Source organism: Ursus arctos, unplaced genomic scaffold (genome assembly GCF_023065955.2).
Source record: "Ursus arctos isolate Adak ecotype North America unplaced genomic scaffold, UrsArc2.0 scaffold_23, whole genome shotgun sequence".
Classification (NCBI taxonomy): domain Eukaryota; kingdom Metazoa; phylum Chordata; class Mammalia; order Carnivora; family Ursidae; genus Ursus; species Ursus arctos.
In genome coordinates, this window is record NW_026622908.1 from 41437309 (window position 1) to 41463022 (window position 25714).

The window sequence follows — 25714 nt, forward strand, 5'->3', positions numbered from 1 at the left end:
CCACCAGCCCTAGAAGCCGTGTATCTCCCTGAGGCCCTGCACATGATGATGAAGCAACGAGATGACTGAACTAAGTGGCTTTATTGGGAAGAGCCAGGATTACAACGGACTTAAGAGTTGGCATTGGGACCCTTCTTCTTGCCAAAAGTGGGCACGACGTTGACAAAGCGCCGGTTGTACTGCATCCGTCGCTTGGCTCGGCCTGTCTTCTTCTTCTTTTTTTCCTGTTTAGCCACCTGGGAAAAGGAAGGGATGATCAGACCTTGGTTAACCTCTTCCATGTCTTCCCTCAGTCTTAACTCCAGGGAGGGAGAAGGCAAACAGAGGAAAGACCAAAGGTCCTGGCTTAGCTTAAAAACAAACAAAACAAAGCCCGCACATAAAAAACAAAAACCCAAAGTCTAAACACCACCACTAATACTCTCACCTACCTTGGGAGTCTGCCCTCTTACTTTCCCAGCACGGGCCAGGGAACCATGGACTTTACCTGTGGTGGGAAGGACGTAGGTAGTTAGGAGAGCAAGAAGGCCCCACCTAGCAGAATCCTTTCTCCCTCAACTCAAGCCTTTAAAGATAAACAGGGACCATCACGGAACAAGAACAAAGTTGCAAAGATATGACCTCTGACCAAGAGTGTTTAGTACAGTACGTTCCAGGATTTCACTTCAGGATTTTCCAGATGGACTTTAAACAAGAACTGAAAAGCACCTTGGAGAATCTAGTCTGGCTTGATTTTAGTGAGCAAACAAGGGACTAGTAAGTAACTGAAACAGAACTAGGCTCTGGCTCAGTCTCCCATGGACCTCTTCATGAGGAAGGTAAACAGGAAGAACCACCCTGGGGTTAAGACACTGAACTCCACACTCCACACTCATTTTGAGCTTACAAACATTTCAAAGCTCCCCAACTCACCTCCAAGCATGCGGCCGGCTACTTCCAGAGTGGTCAGAGCCTCCACTCCACACTGACCTAGGGTAGCCTCATCCTCCAGGGGCGTGCCTGCCAGGAGCACGACCTGATCTTCTGGAGCGATGCCCTCCAGCAAGGCTACATGAGCCTACGGGGGGAAAAATAAGACTCATCAGCGTTCCCGCGGGAGGGGGTGGAGATTGAAGAACACCAGAGGACTGCGCCCAGGAAGCACCACGCAGCCTTACCTTGATCTGGGCGACCGTCTCCTGGCCGGTCACCTCGAGGGTGTGTAGCTCCTGGGCGCGGACAAAGAGCTGCATGTCGGCGACTGAAGAAAGAAAGGCTGGTAAAAGAATGCTCTGGGAGAGAGGGGGTCGGGGGAAGGCAGCGGGCGGCACCGATCGCGCCGGGATATAGGTGGTCGCGGGATCTCACGTGGGTAAGGCCAGGCCTGCCAGGGAGGTCGGCTGGGACCGGAAGCTGGCCCTCAGAACACACCCTGTCCCTCTTTTATTCTCGCGCCCTCTGACTTCGCAGCCAACCTGCTATTAGGCTTCCAGATCCAGCGGTGGCCCGAATCTTACCTGAACTGCGGGCACCGCAGCCCGTACCGCGAAGATGGAGTCGAGAAAGAGGAAGAAGCAAGGGCGCGCACGTCCTCACCGCCTGCTGCGTGCCACGTCACTGCTGAGCGACCGCTAGAGCCTTTGGCTTTTGTACCGCCCACGGCAGTCCTAGCTCCACCTCTTTACGCTCTGCGCAGGCGTTCTTTTGGTTCCGGGGGCGCGCCCAGAAAGGGGTGGGACCTGGCCGGCTGCGCGCGCAGACGGCCAGTGTACGGGAACAGTTCAAGATGGCTGCGGCCATGTTCCGGGCTGCGCTGAGAGGGTGGAGAACTGGCGTCCAGCCGGGCTGCGGGCTACGGCGGCTGGTGAGAACGCTGAGCCTGGAGGTGGGGGAGGAGGGCTGCGTTGAATCTCGCTGTTATTCCTGTAACCCTGGAGCTCACGTACAAGGTAGAGGCAAGGTACAGGGCCTGCAGTGCGCCTGGCTGTGTGGGGCTTAGAACCTGATTGATGGACAACTTGGGTTAGTCAGAACTGGGAAGGGCTGCACGTCGACTCCTAATTTTTTTTTTTTTAGAGGGATGCCGTTCCACAGGGCAGGGGTCGGCCTTAGGTCATTGGCGACACTAATGGGAACCTAGAGTTCTTATGTTATACGGGCCACTTCATTCTCCTTCCCTCTTCTCGTAACCCCGGGGCCTGTCCGGACTCCAGGGCATCTATTGGGAGAAGTGTCCAAGAAGGATCCTCAGGCTGGAGGATGGGAGGACAGATTGCGGAGAATTACCTTAGGTAGATTTTTTATTAATGTCTTAATTTTTCCTAGATGGAAAAAGGGGGTAATAAAATACCTAACTTGTGTCATTGTAAGAATTAAGTCAAAACAGTCAGTGCCCGTAATACATTTAGTCCAGTGCCTGGCAGTGTTTCTATGAGGCCAAAATGTTACACGTAAGCGAGGGTCATATCGGATGATTGTGAGTGGGATTATTACGATTGCTGAAAGTGCCTAATCCAGAACTAGACTGTTTCAATAGAATACTTAGAGGAAACTTTAAAATCCTGAAAAATGCTATGTCGGTCAGACAGTAAATTGACTTTGACTTTTGAGTCCCACAGACGTTCCGAGAGAGGCGAGCCTTTCAGAGTGCCTGAATTTATTTTCCAGACTCACCTCCACCCTGGCAAACTGAAGTCTGGGGCTTTTCTATCTCCAGGCTTTTATTTATGCCATTCTTTGCACCTGTAGTGTTTCCTTTTTTTACTTAAGTTCTGTCTCTTCTTTGTTGGGTGGGTGTGTAGTGGGTGGGCCGATGGGAGCAATGGTTGTTTTTGTTTTGGGCCTCAGAGCCAGACCCAGGGGCCTCCTGATTACCCCAGCTTTGTGGAGTCTGTGGATGAATACCAGTTTGTGGAGCGCCTGTTACCCCCTACCAGCATCCCAGAGCCCCCAAAGCACGAACACTATCCCACTCCCAGTGGTTGGCAGCCACCCAGAGGTGAGCTGGGCGATGGGGATGGCTTGAGGTTTACAGGGGGGAAACCTCTCTCTCCCTACTGGTCTACCTCACCAGCTGAGGCTCTAGATTCCCCAGTGGGTTTGGGACTTGTGTGGAGGTCTCTCAGGGCTTAGCATCTGTCTCATGTTCAAGGGAGGGCCTGGGAATGCAGCCCTGTTTTACTAGTACCCATCCAGCCACACTGGCGGGATGAGGTCTTCCCATTCAGGAAAAGTGAAGCATAGAGAGAAGAGCTAAGAGTGGGACCCCCACTCCCACTCCAGTAGGCCTTGTACCATAATTGAGAGCACAGCTTGGGAGTTGGGCAGTTCTGGGTTCAAATTTGGCTCTGCTTTTCATTGCCAGTGTGATCATGAGTTAGTCATTTAGCTTCTCCCATCCTCAATTTTTAGCAAAATGGAGATAATCTGCTCAGTACATAAAGCACTTAGCACAGAGCCCGGCATGTGGTAGGGTAGGTGTTCAGTGCTGTAAATCCCCATTTCTTTGCGCCAGAGATTGATAGTAGCCTCCCTGATCCAGGGGAGAAGTGCAAGGATTGGCCTCAGATGGGGACCTAAAGATCTAGGGAGGCATGGCCCTAACTTCATTTCTCCCTGAGCACCTTCTGCCGCCAGGCCCTGTGCTGGGTCTGTGAGGTTACCAGGGCAAGCCAACTGGTCCTGGCTTAAATTTCGGGAAAGAGCAGGTCTTCTGATCTGAAATCTAGAGGTGGCTTTACCATTGGGTGCACTGATTCTCTGCAGACTGTGAGGGGAAGGGCATCGGCTAAGGTGGCATAAAGCCTGGGGAGATTTGGCTTCTCACCATTCTTCCGTATAACAGACCCCCCACCCAACTTGCCCTACTTTGTGCGGCGCTCTCGAATGCACAACATCCCCGTCTACAAGGACATCACACATGGCAACCGCCAGATGACTGTGATCCGAAAGGTGGAGGGGGACATCTGGGTAAGTGAGGGCATGGGTCAGGGGCTGATACTGACCCTTTTAGGGCTGAAGGGATGGGAGTCTACTGGAGGGGGTGGTCTGACCAGGCTTGATTTGTCATCTTCCCCACCTCCCTCCCCAGGCCCTGCAGAAGGATGTGGAAGATTTTCTGAGTCCACTGTTGGGGAAGACACCTGTCACCCAGGTCAATGAGGTGACAGGTACCCTGTGGGTCAAGGGCTACTTTGACCAGCAGCTCAAAGCCTGGCTCCTGGAGAAGGGCTTCTGAGGCCCAGCTGAGCAGCCTGCATGACAGCATCCGCCACAGACTGGAGTCCAGGGGGGTCTCAGGAGGAGGGAGGTGACTGTTGGAGCAACTAGGACGGGAAGTCTAAATGTCAGGGCTAAGAGCTTGGGCAGGGCAGAGTCAGGGCTAAAGGGCTTCAGAGCAGGCCTCGCTCACATTAAGGGGGAACGGGACCCTCTCCACAGGGGCCAGCAGTGAGGGAGGGCTGTCTGACAGTGGAGACCCTGCCTTCGTGGGAGCTCATTGGGCTCAGCTGTTCAAATTCTGGAGGTTGTTGACTGGTGAAAGTAATAGCCCAATCCATTTTAGGGGAGGGTAGCACAGGGCAAACCCACTGAGTACATTTCTTCCTTGGCCCTCAGACCCCCACCACTGCAGACATTCTCAAGCCCTTGCTCCAGGCCGGACCTGGTTTGGTGGAGGCTATGGAGAACACAGAGGACTCAGGCATGGGTCCCGGAGGTCTTCAGTTCCAAGTGCAGTGCTGGGCACAGGCATAGAGGGCTCATGTCAGCCGCTGGGCTCATTCCTCTTACCCGTGGAGAAGTAGAAGGCCCAGTCACCTTGGCTCCATTCTAGGGGAGGAGTTGGGTCTGACTGCATTTCTAGCTCCGAGAAGTTAAGCGATTAGCTTGAGCTGGTCTCTTCACAAGGGGGTGCTCAGGAGCATCCAACAGAGCGAGCCTGCCTTCCCGGCTTGCTGGCCTGGTATCAAGGCTGGACAGGGGCTCTGCAAGAAGAAACGTGCTGGCCTTTTGCCCCTGCCATCCCGTCCCACCCCCAGCCAATGAACTGTTCCACTTGCCCCATCATTGGGAGTTACAAAGGTCAGAGGCCTGAGTTCCCACCCTTATCCCACCCTCCAGCTGGTTAGGGACAAGGTTCGAAGCCTGGCTCCCCTACTTGTCCTCTGACCTAAGGCAGGGAACTTAACCTCTCTGGGACTCAGTTTTTTCATATGCTAAATGGGGATCTCTTCATCATAGTTTAATGACTTGTCTAAAAAAACCCACACCCCTGGGGACTCTGAAGTCGGCAGCCTGAGCAAGAAAGAGCAGTTTGGCACGCGGATCCCGTGACTCCAGCTCCAGCAGTCGTTAATGCGAGTCTTTATTGGCTGTATATACAATTTAAGCTATTAAAATTTGTACAATATTTACAAATTAAATAATCATCTGAAACTGTCTCCAGCAACTCTTGTAACACAGAACCGAGGGAAAAAAAGACGGGCAGGCGGGCCTCGGCTCCTGTGGTCCCTGCCTGGCCCAGTGCCTTTTCTAAACTGGAAAGCCCAGGAGCATGACACTCCTGCTCCTCTTTCCTAGGGTCAAGCATTCAAGTTCAAAGACCATTTTAAGCCAAAAGACAACAGCAAGGAAGTAGTTCCAATACTTCTAAACCCCAGAGAAGTTCTGGAAGTCGAGAAGTGGCTTCCACGGACTCTGCGGCGTGCAGTGGTTCGGGAGCAGACACATGAGCCCTCAGCCTGGCGGGAGGCTGGGCAGTGGTTGCTGGGTGAGACCAGGAACGGTCCCACGGGACAGACAAACCACAGGGAGACGGTGGCGTGGGGGGAGGGGAGGGGCACCTCAGTGCTGCCCCCCTGCTCCTCCACCCTCGAGCCCCCCTTTCCCTGGGCTGTGCAGTTGCCAGTAAGACACGGAAACACCACAGGGCATGAGTGACACAGCCACCATCACAAAGGGCTTCTAGGGAGTTTAGGTAAGAAAAGGGACAGCAGTACCAGTCTTGGTGGGTGGCCCAGGGAGCAAGTTCCTGGCCTGCCTCCAGCCCCTTAAGTTCACACATGGGATCGGGGAGCTAATACTGTTCAGCACTGAAGCGACTTCACACACACACACACACACACACACACACACAAGTGGGGCCTGGAGGGACTGCCCCTTCTCCCAGAGAGGGGTGAGGGAGTAGAGGGCTTCTCAGAGACTGCGCCTTCCTGCCTTCACGGCCCCAGCAGAACAGGCTGAAGGTGGGAGAGAAAGGCTGGAACTGACCCAAGATCCCCATGGCTGCCCAGGACTGGAAGGGCTGGAGTCAACTGGGGCCTCAGGCGTCTTTCCACTTGGCCTAGGGGATGCCACCTCCTTTGTCTCAGAGCTGGGGGTCATTACTCCCTGGTGCACAGAGAGAGGGAGCGGGCACTTGGTGGCAGGACGTGTTACAGCAAGGGCTGCTCAAGAGAGTGGAGGCAGGGGTAGGACTGGGGTAGTGTCAGTGGGCAATCGGGGACTCCAACTTCTGCAGGCGGCGGCGGCGGAGCTCCGCTGCGTCGGGCTCCCCGTCCTCAGGCAGCTCCTCCGTGCCCACTGACTCAGGAGCTGGGGACAGAGTTCCGAAGTGGGACCGAGAGAAGTTCCTTCCCCATTCCCACCCTCCACCCCCAGGCTGACCGAGACTACCTGGAGGCTTTTCAGGCTCAGGGGCTGGCGAGGAGGTTCCAGGGGATGGGGTGGTGGCCTCGGAGCTGGGGATGCTGGTGGGGGAGGCAGCGGTGACAACTGCAGGGGCCGTCTCCTCAGTGGGGCTGACAGAGGTGGCAGGCCGAGGGGGCCTAGGAAGACGAGAAGGAAGGGGCAGGTGAGGACTTGACATCCTGGCGTGATTGGGCAGTTCTTCTGCCCCTTGGAAGCCTTGCGGGGCAGCGTCAGCACTGACGTCCGTCTGCAGCCCAAGTTAGCAGCGGACACAGGCGAGCACGTGTCGTGGGAGTCATCGTGAGCCCCTGCTACAGATGGGCCGTAAAGCACTCGCTGGCGACAACTGTTGGCCTTGTTCACTCTGAAACCACAGCGTCTAGTGGGGTGCCAGGCTCCTCACGGGGCGCCCAGAGACTTTCCACTGACCAAAACCACACTCAAATCTCAGACTCCAGCTCCTCTCCAAGCCTGTGCGGTCACTGCTGTGTGCCAGGCACTCTGTGCACGTGACCTGTGGACGGGACTTAGAACTCTTCTATTCAAATAAGGTGACCGTGCTCACCGAGCAAGTGAGTGGTGGGACCAGCACTTGAACTTAGGCTAGGCTGGCTCTCGGTGACTTTTTTATTTGCTGACTCAGATCAGGGTCAGTGGTTCCCAGGCACCGGGTCACCGTATGTGAGAAGGGTAGACATGTTGAACTAAAGCCCTGAGAACGAGGACTAATTTGATTTTAGAAAAACATAAAGGAACAAGATTGGAAATCAGCTCTCTCATGAACGTCAGTCCTCCTGGGACCCAGGCAGGCCTCCGGCAGCAAGAGACACAGGCCTCGAGAACCTGGAGATCCTGGTGTGTCTACGGACAGGCCGGCCTGAATCAACGGGCGTCACAGGCCGGCAGGAGAAGGACCAAGAACCCCGGCCGGGAGCCTTCCGCGGGCGGCCGGGCACGCGCACGTACCGCAGGGAGGCGCGCACGTACCCCAGGGAGGCGAGCACGGTGAGGTACTGGTTGATCTGCAGCATGGCGGCGTCCAGCAGCGTGTGGATGTTGCGCAGGCTCTGCAGCCGCGCCTCCAGGTGCTGCCGCTCGTGGCCTTCCAGAGCCCGCAGCTCCTCCGGGGTCAGCCCGGCAAAGCCCGCGGGGGGCACGGGCATCGGGGGGAAGGCTGGAGAGAGGCGGAGGCTCAGCCTGGGCCTGACACCCCCGACCCTGCCCAGCAGCCCCGAGCGCGGCTCCGCTTACCGAACGGCGGAGGCAGGGGCATGCCCATCCAGGGAGGAGGGAAGGGGAAGCCTGGGCCGGGGCCGGCCTCCGGGGCGGGGGCGGAGCCAGGGGCCGAGGCGGCGGGGCCCGCTGTGGTGGTGGCGGCTCCACTGGGCCGAGGAAGGGCCGCTGAGGGTAAGAACAGGAAGTTGGGGAGCGTTAAGAGGCCCCCGCTGCCATTCCTCCCACCCCTTGGCTGTCACGGTCCCCAAAAGACACTCACCTGCACTGGTGGATGGAGGAGCCACAGCCTCTCCTGAGCTGGGGGGAGGTGGGACAGGTGGAAAGGGGGCCATGGGGGGCCACAGCGGGAACATGCCTGGAGGAAAGGGAGGCAGGAGGCCCTGGGGGACTGCAAAGAGAGCACAGAGCACGGGGCAGTGAGAAAAGGTCCGGAGTGAGACAGACGCAGATCACACAGAAGGGGCTGGCCCTTAGGAACTCTGTCCCTGCTCCCAAGGGCCTCTCGCAGCTCAGCACGATATGACACATGACCACGACCCGCTTCCCCGCCCAGACTGAGCTTCTAGAAGACAGGGAGTCTGATTCACCTCAGTGTTTCCCATACCCAGCTCGGGGCCAGTACTCTACAGGGCGTGTTGGATGGCCAAGTGAGGGGGCCACTCACAGTTGGGGGGCTGCGGCAGGAGTGGTGGGGGGTGAGCGGCCGGCGGGGGCCCCTGATCTGCAGGTTCCGGGGGCGGTGGTGACTGGGTCGGCAGTGATGCCCGGAGGACATCCATACGGCACGTAGGGCAGGTCTGCTGCCGCTGGAACCAGGAACGCAGGCAGCTGTGGGGTCAACACCGGGTGATGGCTAGCAGGTCCCTGGGGGCCTGCCTTCCAGAGCCTCCCCCCTGGTGTCAGGCTCCCCAGGGCCCCTCCCACCTGGTGTGGAAAATGTGGTTGCAGGGCAGTCTCTTGGCACCAGTCACCATCTCTTCTCGGCAGATGATGCAGACATTGTCCATTGCCTGGAGTTCCTCCGGGGTGGCATCCGGATACCTAGTTAGGACAGGCCAAGGACAGGTCAAGACCAGAGGTGTCTTGGGGGAGCCCGGGGCAGAGCTCGGGAGCGCAGGCGGGCCACTCACAGTGTGTTCATGTTGCGGATGGCTCGGCGAGACATGATGGCGTCTGTCACAGCCTTCTTGAACTGCCTGAAAGGCCGGTGTTGGTGAAAGTTGGGTGAGGGCGGTGCGGATAAGGGCCGGGGCAGGGGCAGGCCGGGCCGGGCCGGGCTTACCTCATGGCCAGGTACATAGGCCGGATGGCAAAGAGAGGGAAGGTGTGCACCTTGATCATGATGGTCATGAAAGCCATGTACAGCAGAACCTTGATGAAGCCTGGGGGCAAGGGGAGGTGCAGAGAACAGCAGTCGCAGGGCCTGGGGGGCGGGGCCGGGGACGCTGGTCCGGTCCGGGGAGGCCCGGGCTCTCCTCACCTGTAAACAGCTCCGTGTAGAGCATGTACACGGCCTTGTTGTCCCAGGGGTTCTCGCTCTGGAGGTCCACGGAGTGCAGTACGTACTTGATAAAGATGGTAAGCACCATGGTCATCAGGATGGCGTACTGGAGGGAGAGGGGACGCAGGGGCATGAGCACACACCTCCCCCAGGCTGCAGTCACACTGCCGGAGCCCGGGAGTCGGCGGGGCGGGGCGCCGTGAGACCAACCCGGGCTCGGCCACAGCTGCGTCCTCCCAGCTCGTCCACTCCCCAGACCTCTCCAGCCCCGCCGGCCTGTCTGCCAAATGACAGAATTAACCGTCCCTTTGTTAACGACATGGCTTTGCCGATGAAAAGATGCAGGTCAAGTGCTCAGCGCAGGGTCTAGCATACAAGCGAGCACTCGGCCAATGGGAGCTGTTAGCACCGGACACACCTCCCCAGTTGTCCATCAAGCTAATTCCTTCCCACTGTCAAGGCCAGCTCCCCCAGGGGTCCATGTGCAGGAGGCCCTCCCTGAGTGCCAGGTCAGGACTGCTCCCCCACACGTGCCTCTCTGTGCTTCCCCTCCTCCAGGGTGTCTGTGTGTGGAGGGCGGGAGCTGAGACTGACTGATGGGTGCTCCTTGGTGGCCTGCACAGGCCTGGCCCCAGAACAGGTGCTCAGTAAGGGTTTGTTGGCTTATTGAAGGCACATTCGGTGGGCTTGTCCTCCCAACCTCCCAAGCCAGTTTTACCTCAAAGCCAAACACCAGCTGCACTGAAGCCCCACGGGTCAGGATGCTGTGATAGGCATGGCTGACGAAGAGGAAGTCCAGGATACCCAGGAGGAACATAAGGGCTGTGGGGACCCCCCAGATGGGGGGTTGGTGGGGTCAGCCCAGGGCCCAACAGCCACTTCCGGCTTTAAGACCCCTCCCTCACACCCTCAAGCCCACCATGGCCCTAGCCATCTAGTCAGGTGGCACACTCCATTGACCCCAGCCCCCTGGGAACTCCAGTTTTGCCTGGGAGGGTATTAGAGCGGCCCGAGCTCCAGGTGAGGAGGCCAAGAGCTAAGGGGCTGGGCAGCTGAGAAGCCCTGGAGTGGAACAGGGCAGAGATGATGCAAATTAACTTCCCAATTTATCTTTCCTGTACAGCTGTGGGTTGAGGGGGACGCCTGTGCTCTGGGGTAGAGGACCATGGTTAGTGACTTGTCATGTTCCAATTGTCCACGGTGCCTCTTCTCCCTCCAGCTCCCTCCTCTCCCCTCCCATGGATCTCACTCACAGATAATGCGGCAGTGAAAGAGCCAGGAGATATTGGGGCTGCGTTCCATCTGAGGCAGAGCAGAAAGGGGGCCCATCAGGAAGGCCGGGGCTCACCCCACATCCCCAACCCAGCCTTCACTGTGCAAGCCTACCCACCAAGCACTCCCTGGCTCCCATCTGCTTCAGAGAACCCCCCTGACCCAACTCACAAAATCCACACGGTCCTCAGCCAGCCAGTGAAAACACTTGAGGAAGAGAAGGAGCGTGAAGAGTGCAACAAAGCGGGGGCTGAAGTCGTCCCGAAAGACAGTGAAGGCCAGACAAGTCTCAGTGACAGCATACCAGGAACGTTCCAGAAGGTGCTGGGGGGTGGACAAGGAATGATGAGGAACCCAAGACATTCTGCTTGCCCAGCCCCCTGCCCCTCACTTCTGGAGTCATGAACCTCTTACCTCCATCTCTGCTGCCCTCAGCTGTCCAAAGAACACCTTGCCCATCACTTTGCCCAAGAGAAAGACAAGGACAAAGGCCTGGATGTAGAGGACCTAGGAGTGAGAAGAGGCTATGGTTTGAGGTCACTTTCTGCTCTGCTATGTCTGGGGCTCGTCATTCGGGAACCTCCCCATGGCCCCATCCCCAATTAATTCAAAGTCAGGCAGCTAGTGGGCTACTTCGCGTCTCTCCCACTTACCTGACCTCTAGCTCCGCCCCTGCCTCAAGCGGACTCCTCCTCCCCTCCCAGGGAGTCCCCCCCACCTTGAGCCCTGAACTCACTGCCATGCTGGGGCTGGACTTGGTCAAGTACACCACAGTGGGGTAGAACTGGTGCTTGAGGTAGTAGGCATGAGCCACCACGGCCCCGGTCAGCGCCAGGCTGGCCGCCATCATCACTGCGGTGCGGAACATCGTCCTGGCCTGGAGACCTGCGTGGGGACAGGGAAGGAATGACCTGTGCGGGGCGCACGCCGTGCAAACCCAGCACAGCGCCCGACACGCAGTGTCACCGAATAGGAGGGAAAAAAAACCCGCCTCACCTCACCCTCACAGTCGTGACGTCAAGAACAGCATATGCTCCCCCGATTTTACAAATAAGAAAATGGAGGCTCAAAGGGGTTACGAGCCCACTGACGCAAGGCCTGGAGCCTGGGTCCGTCTTGTTTCAAATCTAGGGCTTTCCACGCCGCCTGCCAAGCCGCCGCCTCTAGGGAGGCTCGAGGAGAGGCGAACGTGCTGGAGGAGGGGGAACCGCTACCACGGCCTCTAAAGTGAAGATGATGGGGAGGATGCAAACGCAGAAACCTCCAGAAGCAAGAACGTGCCGCCTGGACTGGGAGAAGCCAGGCGCTGGGGGGCGCAGCCGGGCAGGCGACAGCGCCGATGACAGCTCGGCCAGGGTGGGCAGCTGCGACGCGCGCCTCGCGGGAGCGGGCGGGGTACGTCAGCCTGGAACCCTGGCGTCCACCAACCCCCGGGGCAGTGTTCTCTCGGGGGCAGCGGAGAAACGGCCGATCGCCGGGATGCAGCGCGGCACGGAGAGGGACCCGGGGCGCCCCCGCACCTGTGATCGCCAGGAGCTGCGAGCGTCGCAGGCGGGGCCCAGCCTCTGGACAGCGGCCGCGCGGACGCCGGAGGTCTACGGCGAGCTGACAAGCCGCGAGCGGGGCTGAAGGGGAGCGCCGACCCCGGAGCCCTCCAGGGGAGGGCCCAGGTCCCGACTCCCAACCACAACCCGGGCCCGACCCCGGCCGACTCACCAGGAGCCCAGCGCCGCGAGCCCGCTCGATCCCCGCGACTGCGGAGGCGGCCCCGGTTAACAACACTCCCCACCCCCTGCGAGCCGGAACTTCGGGAGTGAGACACCTCACTTCCGGTGGGGAGCAGTGCGGATCGTACCAAGTGCACCCTTCCTTTGGCCGCACCGCGCACCCTCCGTGGTGCCGGGAGCGGTGGTCCCACCACCGGATCGAGGCTTCGTGCCCAAGGCCGTAGCAAGAGATGCGACAGGCGGTCGGAGCGGAATAGGGCAGCCCGGCGGCTGGTTGGAGTCCCCCCGTTTATGAGTCCCGGATGGTATCGCCTCCGTCTCCGAGTGGACTCAACCCAGCGGAGGACTCAGGCTCTCGAGGCGGGGAGGAAGGTGGGACTTTGTGCGGACCGTACCACTTGGAGGGGAGAGCGTGCAAGGGACGGACGTTCTGGGCTTAAGAGAAATAAAATGCTTTAGAGTATCATTCCAGAAGATTTCACAACAATTTGACAATTGAGATGCCTTCCTGGAGAACTAGATTCAGAAAAGAAAAATTTGCTCCTCCACGATCACCCCCAAATTGTGTGGGAGTATGTTGGGTCCCCGTGGCTGCTACTCATTGGCCGAGATAGAGTTACGCGGACCAATAAGAAAAAGGAAAGAAATTTGCGGTCCTATGGAAAGAGAAAAGCAGGTGAGCGGTTGCTAGGCACTAAAGGCAGCGTTGCCTAGGTCTAGGTCCAACCTCAGTGGGCGGACAGCCGCCGGAGGGGGCGGGGGGCTCTGCCATCCGTGGGCGGGTGATCTGTGTCTGCCCAGGGGGAATGTTTGCTGCGCCACGAAAGGGAGGCGCAGGCTGGTGTTTCTAGGGCTAGGAAGGCAGGTATTTAACACCGTCTAATCTTGGGCTGGTGTTCTATGCAAAGGGATCGACTTCAGCTTCCCTGTGCCTACAGCTTTGCCTTCCTTGTATAGTCCACTACCGGGCCACAGTCGCAGCTACCACTGGTCTTGGGCTGCCCAGTATTTCAGTTTGTGTCTCAGTCGCAGCCAAGCCAGTCTGTTCCTTGACAGAATGAAGCCAACACGCCCAATTTGTGTCTTACCTTTTCCTCTGTCTCGTAGCAATCCAATCACTGAAGTGTATGGGCTGGGGGATGCTATGCTCATTTTGTACGTGGGACAATTGAGGTTCAGGCATTTTACAAGATCTGTTCTAGGATTGGCCTCGGGTCTGTCTGACTCTAAAGTCCTGTCCTGTTGGCCTCAGCCACCTTCACCGCCTCCTGAATTGACCTGAGCAGTTTAGCTTGTAACCTGTCACAGTGTTGGCTCCCCGACAAGGCCATGTGTTACTTTCTAGTGACTTCATCCAGTGGTCAGCTTTCAGTTCTTGCCTGACTCGACCGACCTCGCTCCTCTTTTAAAAAGTCTCCTCCCTGAGCTTCTGTGATCCCACAGGCCTCTGCTTTTCTTTCTGGCTGTGCATTTAACCCCTTTCCTCTCTGTCTTTCCCGTCTATCCTAGATGTTGGTGTCCATGTTGGCCCCTTCTGTTTGTTTTCTCTGCATAATGCCCTCTGCTTCTGTGGATTCTGTACCCCCATCATGAGCTGATGGCTTTCAGGTCCGCTCTGCAGCTGGAATACCTCCTGCTTTTAAAACATTTCGGTGTTCTTAGTCTTCCACCCCTACCCTGGCTTCAGACACCGGGGCATCTTGTTCACCTGCTCCCTCTCCATCTGTCCCCACACCCGCACTGGTCATTAAATCATTTATTCAGTTGTCTACAAATATGTGTCGGATGCAGCCTGTTCTAGGAACTTAGACAAAATAATGATCTCTGCCTTTGTGAGGTCTTACCCTGGTGGATGTGATGGGGGATAAACCCTGTACATAATATAAGTGAATCTCTACTGTGTTGGGAGGTAACGAGTAGGTGCTAAGTGCTGCCGGCAAAAAAGAGCAGAATAAAAGGGGTCAGGAGTGTGGTAGGGTGCTTGAAGCAGGTTGCAGGATCCGTGAGAAGCTGAACAAAGACTTGAAGGAGGAAGGGGCATGAACCAAAGGGATTTCTGGGTAAAGAGTCGCAGCCGGTTAAGAGCTGACCTGTCCTGGTTTGCTGGGAGGAGGCGAGTGTGGCTGGAGTGGAAACAGCAAAAGGGTTAGCAGGAGGAGGAGGAGGAGGCAGACCCAGAAGGCATTAGCCAGGACAAGGACTGTGGCTTTTACTCTGAATGACATGAGGAGCCATTGGAGGTGCTGAGTAGAGGTGTAACCTGCTCTACTTAGGTCTAAAAGGATCACCCTAGCACCTGTGTTATTGAATGTAGTGGGGTGGGGGGCAGAGGTGGGAGCAGGGAAACCAGGTAGGAGTTCTTACAGTCTGTTACTCAAGAGATGAGGTCCTGTTGAGTCAACCTCCAAAGTGTCTCTAGAAGTCATTCTTTCTTTTCCATCTTTATCTCCTGGTCTTAGTCTAGACCATCATCTTCTCATGCCTGGGCCAGTTTAACAGCCACCCAACTGGTCACCTTTCCTATACTCTACTCTCCGCTTATTGTCCCCACAGTGGCCAGAAAGATCCTCTGCCCCCTCATCTCACTCCTGACCTCCCCCCCCCACACTCTGCCCTTCAGGCATATGCCCTGTATGTGGGGACCCCCGATGTATCATACATACAAAAAAAGGTTTAAAAAGGTATTTTCACCAAATCATTATATCTATTTCAAAATTAAATAAATTCATCACGAATTAGATTTTTTACAGGGTGGAGAGGGGCAGATGGAGAGGGAGAAAGAGAATCTCTGGCAGGCTCCATGCGCAGTGCAGAACCTGTCACGGGGCTTGATCTCACCCCCCTGAGATCACAACCCGAGCTCAAACCAAGAGTCGGACATTTAACTGACTGAGCTACCCAGGCACTTCAGGCACCCCACAAATTAGATTTTTAATAAGTTAGGTAACAAATAATAATATTTGATTGGTGAGGTTAAAAAATTTAAATACTGGGTACAATAACATGTAAAATGGGAAGGAAGTTGTGATAGGAGAGAAAAAAATCCCCACGTGTCCATCAGGAAGAGAATGGTTGGATCCATCTATTCCAATAATGTTTAATGCATTGAAAAGTCAGATTTAAAAGAAAATCAGACACTTGCATGATTAAAAATAACCAAAACTAAAGGGTTTTCTATATATAGTATCATGTCATCTTCAAATAGTGAAAAATTTACTTCTTCCTCACTAATTTGAATGCCTTTGATTCCCTTTTCTTACCTGATTACGGTGGCTAGGACTTCTAGTACTATGTTGAATAAAAGTGGCTAGAGTGGACATCCTTATCTTGTTCCTGATCATAGGGGGAAGCTCCGATAAATGAATTTAGTAAGGTCAAAGGATACAAAATGAATGTACAGAAATCTGTTGCATTCCTAGACACCAATAATGAAGCAACAGAAAGAGAAAATAGCAATCCCATGTAAAATTGGACCAAAAATACTAAAATACCTAGGAAGAAACTTAAGCAAGGAAGTGAAAAACCTGTAGTCTGAAAACTATGAAACACTGATGAAAGAAATTGAAGACGATTCAGGGGCGCCTGGGTGGCACAGCGGTTGAGCGTCTGCCTTCGGCTCAGGGCGTGATCCCGGCGTTCCGGGATCGAGCCCCACATCAGGCTCCTCCGCTACGAGCCTGCTTCTTCCTCTCCCACTCCCCCTGCTTGTCTCTATCTGGCTGTCTCTCTCTCACTGGCTGTCTCTATCTCTGTCGAATAAATAAATAAAATCTTAAAAAAAAAAAAAAAGGAAATTGAAGACGATTCAAATGGAAAGATGTTTCGTGCTCAAGGATTGTAAGAACAGATATTGTTAAAATGTTCATACTACCCAAAGGAATCTACAAACATAACTCAATCCCTATCACAGAACTACAACAAATAATCCTAAAATTTGTACGGAACCACAAAAGACCCCAAATAGCCAAAACAATTTTGAAAAAGAAAAACAAAGTTGGAGGCATCACAATTCCAGATTTTGAGTCATACTGCAAAGCTGTCGTAATCAAAAAGATATGGTACTGGTACAAAACTAGATACTTCGGGGGCACCCGGGTGGCTCAGCTGGTTAAGCATCTGCCTTCGGCTCAGGTCACGATCCCAGGGTCCTGGGATCAAGCCCCGTGTTGGGCTCCCTGCTCAGTGGGAGTCTGCTGCTTCTCCCTCTCCCTCTACTCCCTGCTCGTGCTCTTTCTCTCTCAAATAAAATCTTTTCAAAAAATAGACACATTGATCAATAGAACAGGATAGAAAGCCCAGAAACAAACCCACAATTGTGTGATCAATTAATCTTTAACAGAAGAGGCAAGAGTATACAGTGGGAAAAAGAAAGTCTCTTCAATAAATGGTGTTGGGAAAACTGAACAGCTACATGCAAAAGAATGAAACTGGACCACTTTCTTACACGATACACAAAAATAAACTCGAAATAGATTAAAGATCTAAATGTGAGTCCCGAAACCACAAAAATCTTAAAAGAGAGCAAAGGCAGTCATTTCTGTGACATCATTCACAGCAACATTTTTCTAGATATGTCTCCTGAGTAAGGGAAATAAAAGCAAAAATAAACTGTTGGGACTATATAAAAATAAAAAGCTTCTGTACAGCAAAGGAAACAATCAACAAAACTAAAAGACAACCTACTGAATGGGAAAAGATATTTGCAAGTGACATATCCAGTAAAGGGTTAGAATCGAAAATATATAAAGAACTTATGCAACTCAATGCCCCCAAAACAACCCAATTAAAAAATGGGCAGAAGACATGAACAGAAACAGGCATTTCTCCAAAGAAGACACCCAGATGGCCGACAGACACTGAAAAAATGCTCAAAATCACTCATCATCAGGGAAATGCAAGTCAAAATCACAATAAGATATCACCTCACACATGTCAGAAGGACTAAAATAAAAAAAAGAAGAAACAAGTGTCGTCAAGGATGTGGAGGAAAAGGAACGCACGTGCCCTGCTGGTGGGGATGCAGACTGGTGCGGCCGCTGTGGGGAACAGTGTGGAGGTGCCTCGAAAATAAAAAATAGAGCTACCCTATGATCCAGTAATCACACTACTGGGTATTTACCCAAAGAATATGAAGACACTGATCCAACAGGATACGTGCACCCCTCTGTTTATTGCAGCACTATTGACAATAGCCAGGTGAGCCCAAGTGTCCATTGATAGATGACTGGATAAGGAAGATGTTCTATACATGCACATGGAATATTACTCAGCCATAAAAAAGAATGAATTCTTGCCATTTGCAAGAACATGGATGGAGTTAGAGAGTATAATACGAAATGAATTAAGTCAGTCAGAGAAAGACAAATACCATATGATCTCACTCATATGTGGAATTCAAGAAACAAAACAGGGGCACCTGGGTGGCACAGCGGTTAAGCGTCTGCCTTCGGCTCAGGGCGTGATCCCAGCATTATGGGATCGAGCCCCACATCAGGCTCCTCCGCTACAAGCCTGCTTCTTCCTCTCCCACTCCCCCTGCTTGTGTTCCCTCTCTTGCTGGCTGTCTCTATCTCTGTTGAATAAATAAATAAAATCTTAAAAAAAAAAAAAAAAAGAGAAACAAAACAAACAAAGGGGAAAAAAAGAGACAAACCAAAAAACAGACTCGTAACTATAGAGAACAGAGGGTTACCAGAGTGGAGGTGGGCAGGGGGATGGGGGAAATAGGTGAAGAGGATTATGAGCACACTTATCATGGTGAGCACTGAGTAATGTATAGAATTGTTTAATCACTCTGTTGTACATCTGACACTAAGATAACACTGTATGTTAACTACATTGGAATTAAAATGTAAAACTTAATAAAAAATAAAAATAAATTTAAAAATAACCCAAACTAGGGGCACCTGGGTGGCTCAGTCAGTTAAACATCTGACTCTGGCTTTCATGTATGAAAAACACATATCTAACATTATACATAATGGTAAAAGACTGAATGCTTTCCTTCTAAGATCAGATACAAGAAAAGAATGTCCACCCTTGTGACTTCTATTCAGTATTATACTGAAAGTTTTAGCCAGGTAATTAGGCAAGAAAATAAATAAAAGTCATCTAATTGGAAAGGAAGAAATAAAAGTAGGTCTATTTGCAAATGGCAGAATCTTGCATATAGAAAACCCTAAGGAATCCATCAAAAAACTATTAGAGTTAGTAAGTGAGTTCAGCAAGGTTGCAGAATAGAAGATCAATATGCAAAACTCAGTTGTAGTTTTATTCACTAGCAATGAACAATCCACAAATGAGATCAAGAAAATTCCATTCACAATGCACGAAAAAGAATAAAATGCTTATGAATAAATTGAACAAGAGAAATGTAAGACTGGTACAGTGAATAATACAAAACATTGTTGATAGAAATTAAACATCTAAATAAATGGAAAAATATCTTATAACTATGGACTACAGAACTTAATATTTTTAGATGGCTTTGTCCCCAAAATTGAAATCTAAAATTCAGCAGTCCCTGTCAAAATCCCTGCTGCCTTCATTGCAAAAATTAATGAGGTGATCTTCAAATTCATGTGGAAATGAATGAGACCCAAAATAGAGAAAACATTCTTGAGAAGGAAGAAGAAAGCTGGAGTACTCATATTCCCGATTTTAAAACTTAGTACCAAGCCACAATAATCAAGATTATGTAGTACTGACAAAAGGACAGACAAATAAAGCAATAGAGTAGAATTAAAAGTGCAGAAATAAGCACAGACACTTATGGTCACTTGATTATCAACAAGGGTGCCAACACAATGCAGTGAGGAAAAAGTAGTCTGTCAGCAAATGATGCTGGGAACCCTACCTCACACCATACAGAAGCAATTAGCTCAAAATGGATCAAAGACCTAAACGTAAGACCTAAAAGTACGAAAGTCTTAGGAAAAAACAGGCATAAATCTTCATGACCTTGGGTTAGTTAGATAATGGTTTCTTGGATATGACACGAAAAGCACAGCCTTTTAAGAAAAGCTAGATAAATCAGACATCATCAAAATTTAAAACTTTTGTGCTTCAAAAGACACCATCAGGAAATTGAAGAGACAACTCACAGAATAAAAGAAAACATTTGCAAATCATATATTTGATAAAAGATTTGTATCTAGAATGTAAAAAGAACTCTTACAACTCAGTAATAAAAAGACAACCCAATTCAAAAATGGCAAAGGATTTGAACAGAAATTTCTTCAAAGAAGACATGGCCAACAGGCACACGAAGGAAATGCAAATCCAAACCACAATGAAATCACTGCACATCCACTAGGATGGTTACAATAAGAAAGACAGGCATGAAAAGAGCAACAATAACAAGTGTTAGCAAGGATCTGGAGATACTGGTACCTTTGTGCATTTCTGGCAGGAAATCTCAGTTCTCCTCCAAACTGACCTAAAATTTCAATCTAGATCAAAAGAGTTTTTCATGGAACTTAAGAGTTTATTTTAAGATACGTATATGTGACTCTTGATCCCAGGGTTGTGGTTTCAGGCCCCACGTTGGGTGTAGAGATTACGTTATAAAACAAAGAAAAAAATGTGGGGCTCCTGGATGGCTTAGTCAATGGAGCATCCGACTGGTTTTGGCTCAGGTCATGATCTCAGGGTTGTGGGATCGAACCCCGAGTCAGGCTCTGGGCTCAGCGAGGAGTCTGCTTGAGATTTTTTCTCTCCCTCTCTCTTTGCCCTCCCTCCTGCTCTCTCTCTCTAAATAAATAAAATCTTTAATAAAACCAGAACCTCTTCCTTTCCTAAGCTGGTGGAGGGCACATAGGTGTGTCTACTTTGTTTTGTTTTTTTTTTTAAGATTTTATTTTAAAGCAATCTCCATAACCAGTGAAGGGCTCAAACTCACAGCCCCAAGATCAAGAGCCCCATGCTCCACTGACTGAGCCAGCCGGATGCCCCAATACCAAGAATTTTTTAAAGTGAGAGGAATATATATGGTATATAGTATATCACGGATAAAACATTTAGATTTGTTTTAGATTTTATTTTTAAGCAGTCTCTACACACCATGTGCGGCTCGAAACCACAACCCTGAGATCAAGAGTCACGTGCTTCACCGACTGAGTCAGCCAGGTGCCCCTACATTTTTCTCTTTTTGTAGTCAGGAATCTTTCTTTAAGTAATAAGAATGAGGTAAGTCTACATAGCCTGATGTAGAAAAACTTCTAAGACATTTTATTAGGTTAAAAAAGTAACTTCCAGAATAATGTTAGAAGTATGGTCTCATTGATGTAAAGAAAAAATTAGCTCTGTGTGTGTATTTATATACATATTTTGTATTACATGCGCCTATTGACAAGGATTACACTTCCAAAGGGGACACCTAGGGGTGCCTGGGTGGCTCAGTCCGTTAAGCGTCTAACTTTTGATCTCAGCTCAGGTCTTGATTCCAGGGTCTTGAGTTCAAGCCCCATGGTGGGTTCCAAGCTGGGCATAGAGCCTACTTAAAAAAAAAAAAGAGAGAAAAGAAAAAAGAAAAATAAATAAAGGGGACATCTCTAGGGAAAAGAGGAGGAGGTGGGACGGGGGAGGAGTGTTGTGAAGAGAGATGTCTGTTTTTTTTTTTTTTTTTAAGGGGGAAAGGATTTTCCTCATTTTTATTTATTTATTTTTTAAGATTTTATTTATTTATTTGACAGAGATAGAGACAGCCAGCAAGAGAGGGAACACAAGCAGGGGGAGTGGGAGAGGAAGAAGCAGGCTCCCAGTGGAGGAGCCTGATGTGGGGCTCGATCCCATAACGCCGGGATCACGCCCTGAGCCGAAGGCAGACACCCAACCGCTGTGCCACCCAGGCACCCCGAGAGATGGCTGTTTTATCCTGCATACTTATGAGCAGCTTAAAACCATATGAAAGAGAATGTATTCATCTATTACTTGTATAATCATTTATAAAATGATTTTGAGGATTTCAATGAGTCAAAAAAAAAAAATGTGGACACCCCATGACCCAGCAGTTTCAATTCTAGGACTCCATCTTAACGAAGAATTCACTGAAGCACAGTTTGTAAGAGAGAAAATTTAGAAACAACCTACATGCACATCAATAGGCAAATGGTGAGATTTATATAACCTTACAGCAGAATGGTTAGAGTAGTAACCAAAGTTCGTCAAATGCAGAGTATATGCCAGACCCTACATTCGTGTGTTCACTTAATCCTGGCAAGGTAGACACCATTACTTCCCTCATTTTATAGACAAGGAAACGGAGGCTCAGAGAGCTTGAGCCATTTGACCAGTCACTTAGAATCGAAGTGGTAGACACAGGATTTGAACCCCGGGAGTATCTGATTTCACAATCATCCACCTTGACCACTGGGTCTCCTAAACGCAGGCATTAAGAAGGATGAGTTCAGATCAATGTCACTGCCACGAAAAGTTGTCTATCCTGTTATAGAAAAAAAAGATCATAAAATGGTTATACAGTAAGATTTCAATTTTGTGAACTGAAAAAAAAATAACTCGTAAAATATCTGGAGGAATATTCACCAGCTGTTACTGGTGGTTATGTGGGTAGGAGGTAGAGATAGGATTACGTCTGTGTTTATGGGTTATGTTAGAAATTTCTGTAAGTTTTGAGGTTTTCACCAAGTAAGGGGATTCCTTTCATAAACAGAAAAATAAAGATTTAAAAGTGAAGGCAGCAGCAATCCTGGGTTGCTGGGAGCTGCGTGGCAGGGTAAGCCCGAAGCTTCATGGAGCACCATTGGCTTTCCGGAGGACAAACAGCCTTCCGATCAGAGACCTGAACTGCCTGCCCGTAGGCACATCTGGCCCGTGGTCCAGTTTTGTTTGACCCGCACAGGACTGACAATGTTTTATCCATTAGTTGTCATTGCTTAAAATGTGTAAGATTTCACATAAGAAGTAAGGATGTCTGGCTCCTCCAGGAAACTTGACTGGCCCCACTGGGCCCACCTTCCTGGTAAGAGCTGCTTGGATGGGGCCAGTGCTTTTCAGTCCCTGGAGGCCAAGGTCACTCCCGCTCATTACCTGTCCCAGCTCTGTGGGCATTAGCTTTGCTACTTGGGGCACGCGTTGAAATGGAGACATGCTTGGCACTCCTTGACCAGCCATGCTCACCCCTTAATTCAGCGGGGTATTGGCTCCAGGAGCACATATCGGGAATTTGTCCCATCATTTATCTGACACACGTTTATTACATTGTTTCTTCCTAGAGTAAGCCCATGCTGGTGTGAAAATTGAGAAAAGGAAACCTCATTTAGAATGGAGCCAGGAGGCCGGCAGGGGGAGCTCTCACGCCCAGCCCTGGCTGTCTACCGCAGACCCAAGGGGAAGAGAGGAACCTAGCAAGGGGATACTCCTGCACTATTCCAGCAAGAGGAGGGAACATTTCTTCTTGCCCCAGCAACAGCCCAGCCAATGACGGACAGTCACAGCCCAGCCACTGAGAAACCGCTATACTTCAAGCTCCCAGTTTACTCCAATGGACTTTTAGTTTATAACCCCCGACTCCCCCCCTTTCCTCTATAAAAGAGTGGTCCTCTACTCGGTCAGGGAGTTGCTCCTGGTTTTGCTGGAGCTTGCTTGTCCCAGGTTGTAATTCTCGGCGATTCCCGAATAAACCCATCTGTTGCTTGTAAAATAACCGGCTGCTCCAGATGATGCCGCATGGAGGAGAAAAGAGCTCTCCGCGGAGGGAGCGCCTTGCCCAAATTGCAAAATTGTAAGGAAACACATGGTGGTTATTGTTGCAAACCTTTCAGTTTGAGGATGGTCTGTTTCTTAGCAATGGATCACCGAAACCAAAGCGGGCACGATGTCTGGTTTGTCTCACTGTTCCCAGCCCCAGGTCCAGGGTCTGGGACACAATACGAGTTCAGTGGATATTGAAAGAGTGAATAAACAAATGTTTGGATGGGGGAATAGATGGCTGGATATGGTCATTGACTCGGGCCTGACCGCCCTGGGGTGGTAGGTTTCGGCAGAATCAGGGACCTGGGGCAGCAGCTTCTTGGGGGACTGAGGGGACAATTCCTGTTGGGATTGGTTTTTTGTTTGTTTTTGCTTTTTTTGGGTTTTGTTGTTGTTGTTGTTGGGTTGTTCAAACTCATTTCCTGGGCAGGGTTCCCATCAGAGCCCCTGGAGGGGGCATATCACAACAGATGTTCCCGTGAGGTGGTGACTGCTGTCAGGGACCTAGAAGCTTCCATAGCACCGTGGTTCCAGAGCCGCACCATCCGTGCTGGAGCCACACCAGCAGAAGGCAGGCCTGGGGCTGGGGCGGGGGGGGGGGGGGGGCTCCATTTCACTCAGTTCCAGAGTTAAGTCTCACATGATTGCAGTTAAACAGCTGGAACATTTTTATTTTTCCATCCCAACCTTTGCAAGCCAGGAAGGCATCTGGGAGGGGGCTGGGTCGGGTGCCACGTGAGCCAGATGGCTACCCCACGTCCACTCACTGCTCTGCCGAAGGCCTTCCTCACTGGGTATTTGGATTCCTGCGTGTCGGCTTCAGCCTGCCGCCCCCACCGTCGTGGCCAGACTTTGTGTCGTGGCCAAACTTAACTCGCCCTCATTCCTCACACTCTGCTTGTCTCTTCAGCGTAGCTTTCTTCTCTGTCGTTCCTCCTTCGTGTGAGATGCTTTCCTCCTTCCGTTTGCCAGGAAAATGCTTAGTGCAGCTCCAGAGACACTTCAATGACTCTCTCCCTCCCCTTGGTGCCCGTGGCACTGAGCCAGTGGGAACACAGTCTCATCAGACCCTACGTTGTCATTACTCCTGTGTCTGTGACCTCTGTCAGGGCAGGGTTCGGAATACTAAGAATAACTCCTCTGCGTGTGGTGTAAATTGTAAGGTTGGCCACACAGCCCGTGTGTGTTGAGCTCTGACCGTACGCCTGGCTTATCACAATCCTACGGGCCAGGTACCATTAGCACGCTTCTTTCCTGGTTGGGGAAACTGAGGTAGAGAAAGATTAGGTAACTTGCCTGAGGTTTGCACAGCTAACAGAGAAAGACAAAGTCAGGATTTAACCCAGGCAGGGTGGCCCCTCAGCCTCTTTACTTTGCAACGCATGCATTTTCTCGATCCCTGTGACAAATTGCCATTTTTTTCCTGAAGTAAGCTGTAAGCCCAACGTGGGGCTTGAACTCATGATCCCAAGTTCAAGAGTCGCATGCTCTACTGACTGAGCCACCCAGGTGCCCCCCAAGTTACCATTTGATTGATGAGAAAGCCAAAGCTCAGAGAGGCTAGGAGACTTAGCCAGTCAGCCTGCTGGAGAGTGGCAGAGCTAGGACAGTTGTCTGGTTCCCCCACACTCCCCTGCACTTCTTGCAAGCCAACAGCCCCCACTGTCTGGACCTGACTCCCCCAGGACCTGTGGTGAGTTGCACCCCCAATCCAAGCAGTGTCTGGGGCTCAGTCATTACCCACAGTCTTTGGGCAAAGCCGGGGAGCAGTCACCACTGGGCTACACAATCTGAGTGTCCTTGGAGGGCAGAGCAGGGACAGGGAGCCCAAGTCTCTGCCCGCGGCAGGGGGCAGGTGGCCAGGGGTGAGGCCATGTCATAACTCTAAACGCAGACCCTGAGGGCATCTATGAAAGGGACAAAGAATACAGGGGTGGAATAAGGAAGGCCCAGAGACAGCACCTGTTACCCAAGTGTATTGTAAACAAAGAAAGTTGTGGGGGAAATAAAGTTGCTGGCTTGGGCAATCAGTTCACACTCAGCCAATCAACACACATTTACAGGGCCTGTTATGTGCCAGGCACGGAGCTGTGTGCTGGGGACTCAGTAGGGAGCAAGAAGACACTTTCTGCCCTCATGAACCTTCTTGCCCAGTGCAGGAAATGTGAGATACATACTTTTCATCCTGCCTCTTTGCCATTAGAATGGAGTCTCCCTGCTGCCCCTGATTCAGTCATTTCTTTATCCAGCAAGTGTTTTTTTTAATTTAAATTCAATTAGCCAACAGAGAGTATATCATCAGTTTCAGAGGTAGTGTTCAACAATCCGTGAGTTGCGTATAACACCCAGGGCTCATCACATCACATGCCCTCCTTAATGCCCATCACCCAATTATCCAGCAAGTATTTACCGAGTGCCCACCACGAGCCAGCCCTTGTGCTCATTGTAGAGAACGCATTCGTGAGCAGAACAGGTAAAAATCCCTGTCCTCCTGGAGCTTCCAGTCAACAGACAACAAATAAACAAGGAAACACATAGAGAAGTGTTGACGTTGGGGGATCGAGAGGGGAGGGGAGGGGAGGTGGAGAGGATGAGGAGG

The 25714-nt window shown here is 51.5% G+C and overlaps 4 protein-coding genes across 7 annotated transcripts in view; 2 read left to right on the plus strand and 2 right to left on the minus strand.

Annotated features, from left to right (window-relative positions):
- Positions 1-62: 62 nt before the first annotated feature.
- On the minus strand, positions 63-1614 carry FAU (FAU ubiquitin like and ribosomal protein S30 fusion). The gene is made up of 5 exons (XM_026483271.4): positions 1497-1614; positions 1158-1240; positions 913-1057; positions 432-487; positions 63-236 (listed from the first exon to the last, which is right to left on the minus strand). Exons 2-5 carry the CDS (start codon positions 1230-1232, stop codon positions 111-113), a joined length of 402 nt encoding a protein of 133 aa, XP_026339056.1. The 5' UTR covers positions 1233-1240; positions 1497-1614; the 3' UTR covers positions 63-110.
- Positions 1615-1713: 99 nt separating this feature from the next.
- On the plus strand, positions 1714-5415 carry MRPL49 (mitochondrial ribosomal protein L49). Its single transcript, XM_026483270.4, has 4 exons — positions 1714-1843; positions 2827-2977; positions 3824-3948; positions 4070-5415. Exons 1-4 carry the CDS (start codon positions 1766-1768, stop codon positions 4214-4216), a joined length of 501 nt encoding a protein of 166 aa, XP_026339055.1. The 5' UTR covers positions 1714-1765; the 3' UTR covers positions 4217-5415.
- On the minus strand, positions 5328-12637 carry SYVN1 (synoviolin 1). 3 transcript variants are annotated; one of them, XM_057317360.1, is made up of 17 exons: positions 12395-12477; positions 12199-12283; positions 11415-11563; positions 11093-11185; positions 10850-11002; positions 10660-10708; positions 10125-10228; positions 9386-9512; positions 9188-9287; positions 9036-9101; positions 8830-8946; positions 8570-8733; positions 8165-8293; positions 7921-8070; positions 7657-7843; positions 6655-6806; positions 5328-6573 (listed from the first exon to the last, which is right to left on the minus strand). In XM_057317360.1, the coding sequence occupies exons 3-17, from the start codon at positions 11544-11546 to the stop codon at positions 6467-6469; spliced, it is 1830 nt and encodes a 609-aa protein (XP_057173343.1). In that variant the 5' UTR covers positions 11547-11563; positions 12199-12283; positions 12395-12477; the 3' UTR covers positions 5328-6466. The 3 variants fall into 3 exon arrangements, with proteins under 3 accessions (XP_057173343.1, XP_026339049.1, XP_026339047.1); XM_026483264.4 differs by lacking the exons at positions 12199-12283; positions 12395-12477 and adding an exon at positions 12534-12637; XM_026483262.4 differs by lacking the exon at positions 12199-12283 and having other exon boundaries at positions 12395-12473.
- An 84-nt stretch (positions 12638-12721) lies between these two features.
- The window catches only part of SPDYC (speedy/RINGO cell cycle regulator family member C), a 31985-nt gene continuing 18992 nt past the window's right edge, over positions 12722-25714 (plus strand). For both annotated transcript variants that reach the window (XM_057317363.1, XM_057317364.1), the window contains exons 1-2: positions 12722-13081; positions 22638-23146. The gene's annotated coding sequence lies outside the window, so the exon portion shown is untranslated. The remainder of the gene's footprint in view (positions 13082-22637; positions 23147-25714) is intronic.

Excerpts from the sequence above, each read along its gene's own strand:
- FAU (XM_026483271.4), bottom strand. The coding sequence starts at position 1,232 with ATGCAGCTCTTTGTCCGCGCCCAGGAGCTACACACCCTCGAGGTGACC. Across the intron at positions 1,058-1,157 it reads AGACGGTCGCCCAGATCAAG|GCTCATGTAGCCTTGCTGGA; the intron begins GTAAGGCTGCGT and ends TTCCCCCCGTAG. Across the intron at positions 237-431 it reads TAAGAGGGCAGACTCCCAAG|GTGGCTAAACAGGAAAAAAA; the intron begins GTAGGTGAGAGT and ends TCCTTTTCCCAG.
- MRPL49 (XM_026483270.4), top strand. The coding sequence starts at position 1,766 with ATGGCTGCGGCCATGTTCCGGGCTGCGCTGAGAGGGTGGAGAACTGGC. Across the intron at positions 1,844-2,826 it reads GCTGCGGGCTACGGCGGCTG|AGCCAGACCCAGGGGCCTCC; the intron begins GTGAGAACGCTG and ends TTTGGGCCTCAG. Across the intron at positions 3,949-4,069 it reads AGGTGGAGGGGGACATCTGG|GCCCTGCAGAAGGATGTGGA; the intron begins GTAAGTGAGGGC and ends CTCCCTCCCCAG.
- SYVN1 (XM_026483264.4), bottom strand. The coding sequence starts at position 11,546 with ATGTTCCGCACCGCAGTGATGATGGCGGCCAGCCTGGCGCTGACCGGG. Across the intron at positions 11,186-11,414 it reads AGTCCAGCCCCAGCATGGCA|GTCCTCTACATCCAGGCCTT; the intron begins GTGAGTTCAGGG and ends TCTCACTCCTAG. Across the intron at positions 8,947-9,035 it reads ATCCGCAACATGAACACACT|GTATCCGGATGCCACCCCGG; the intron begins GTGAGTGGCCCG and ends TGTCCTAACTAG.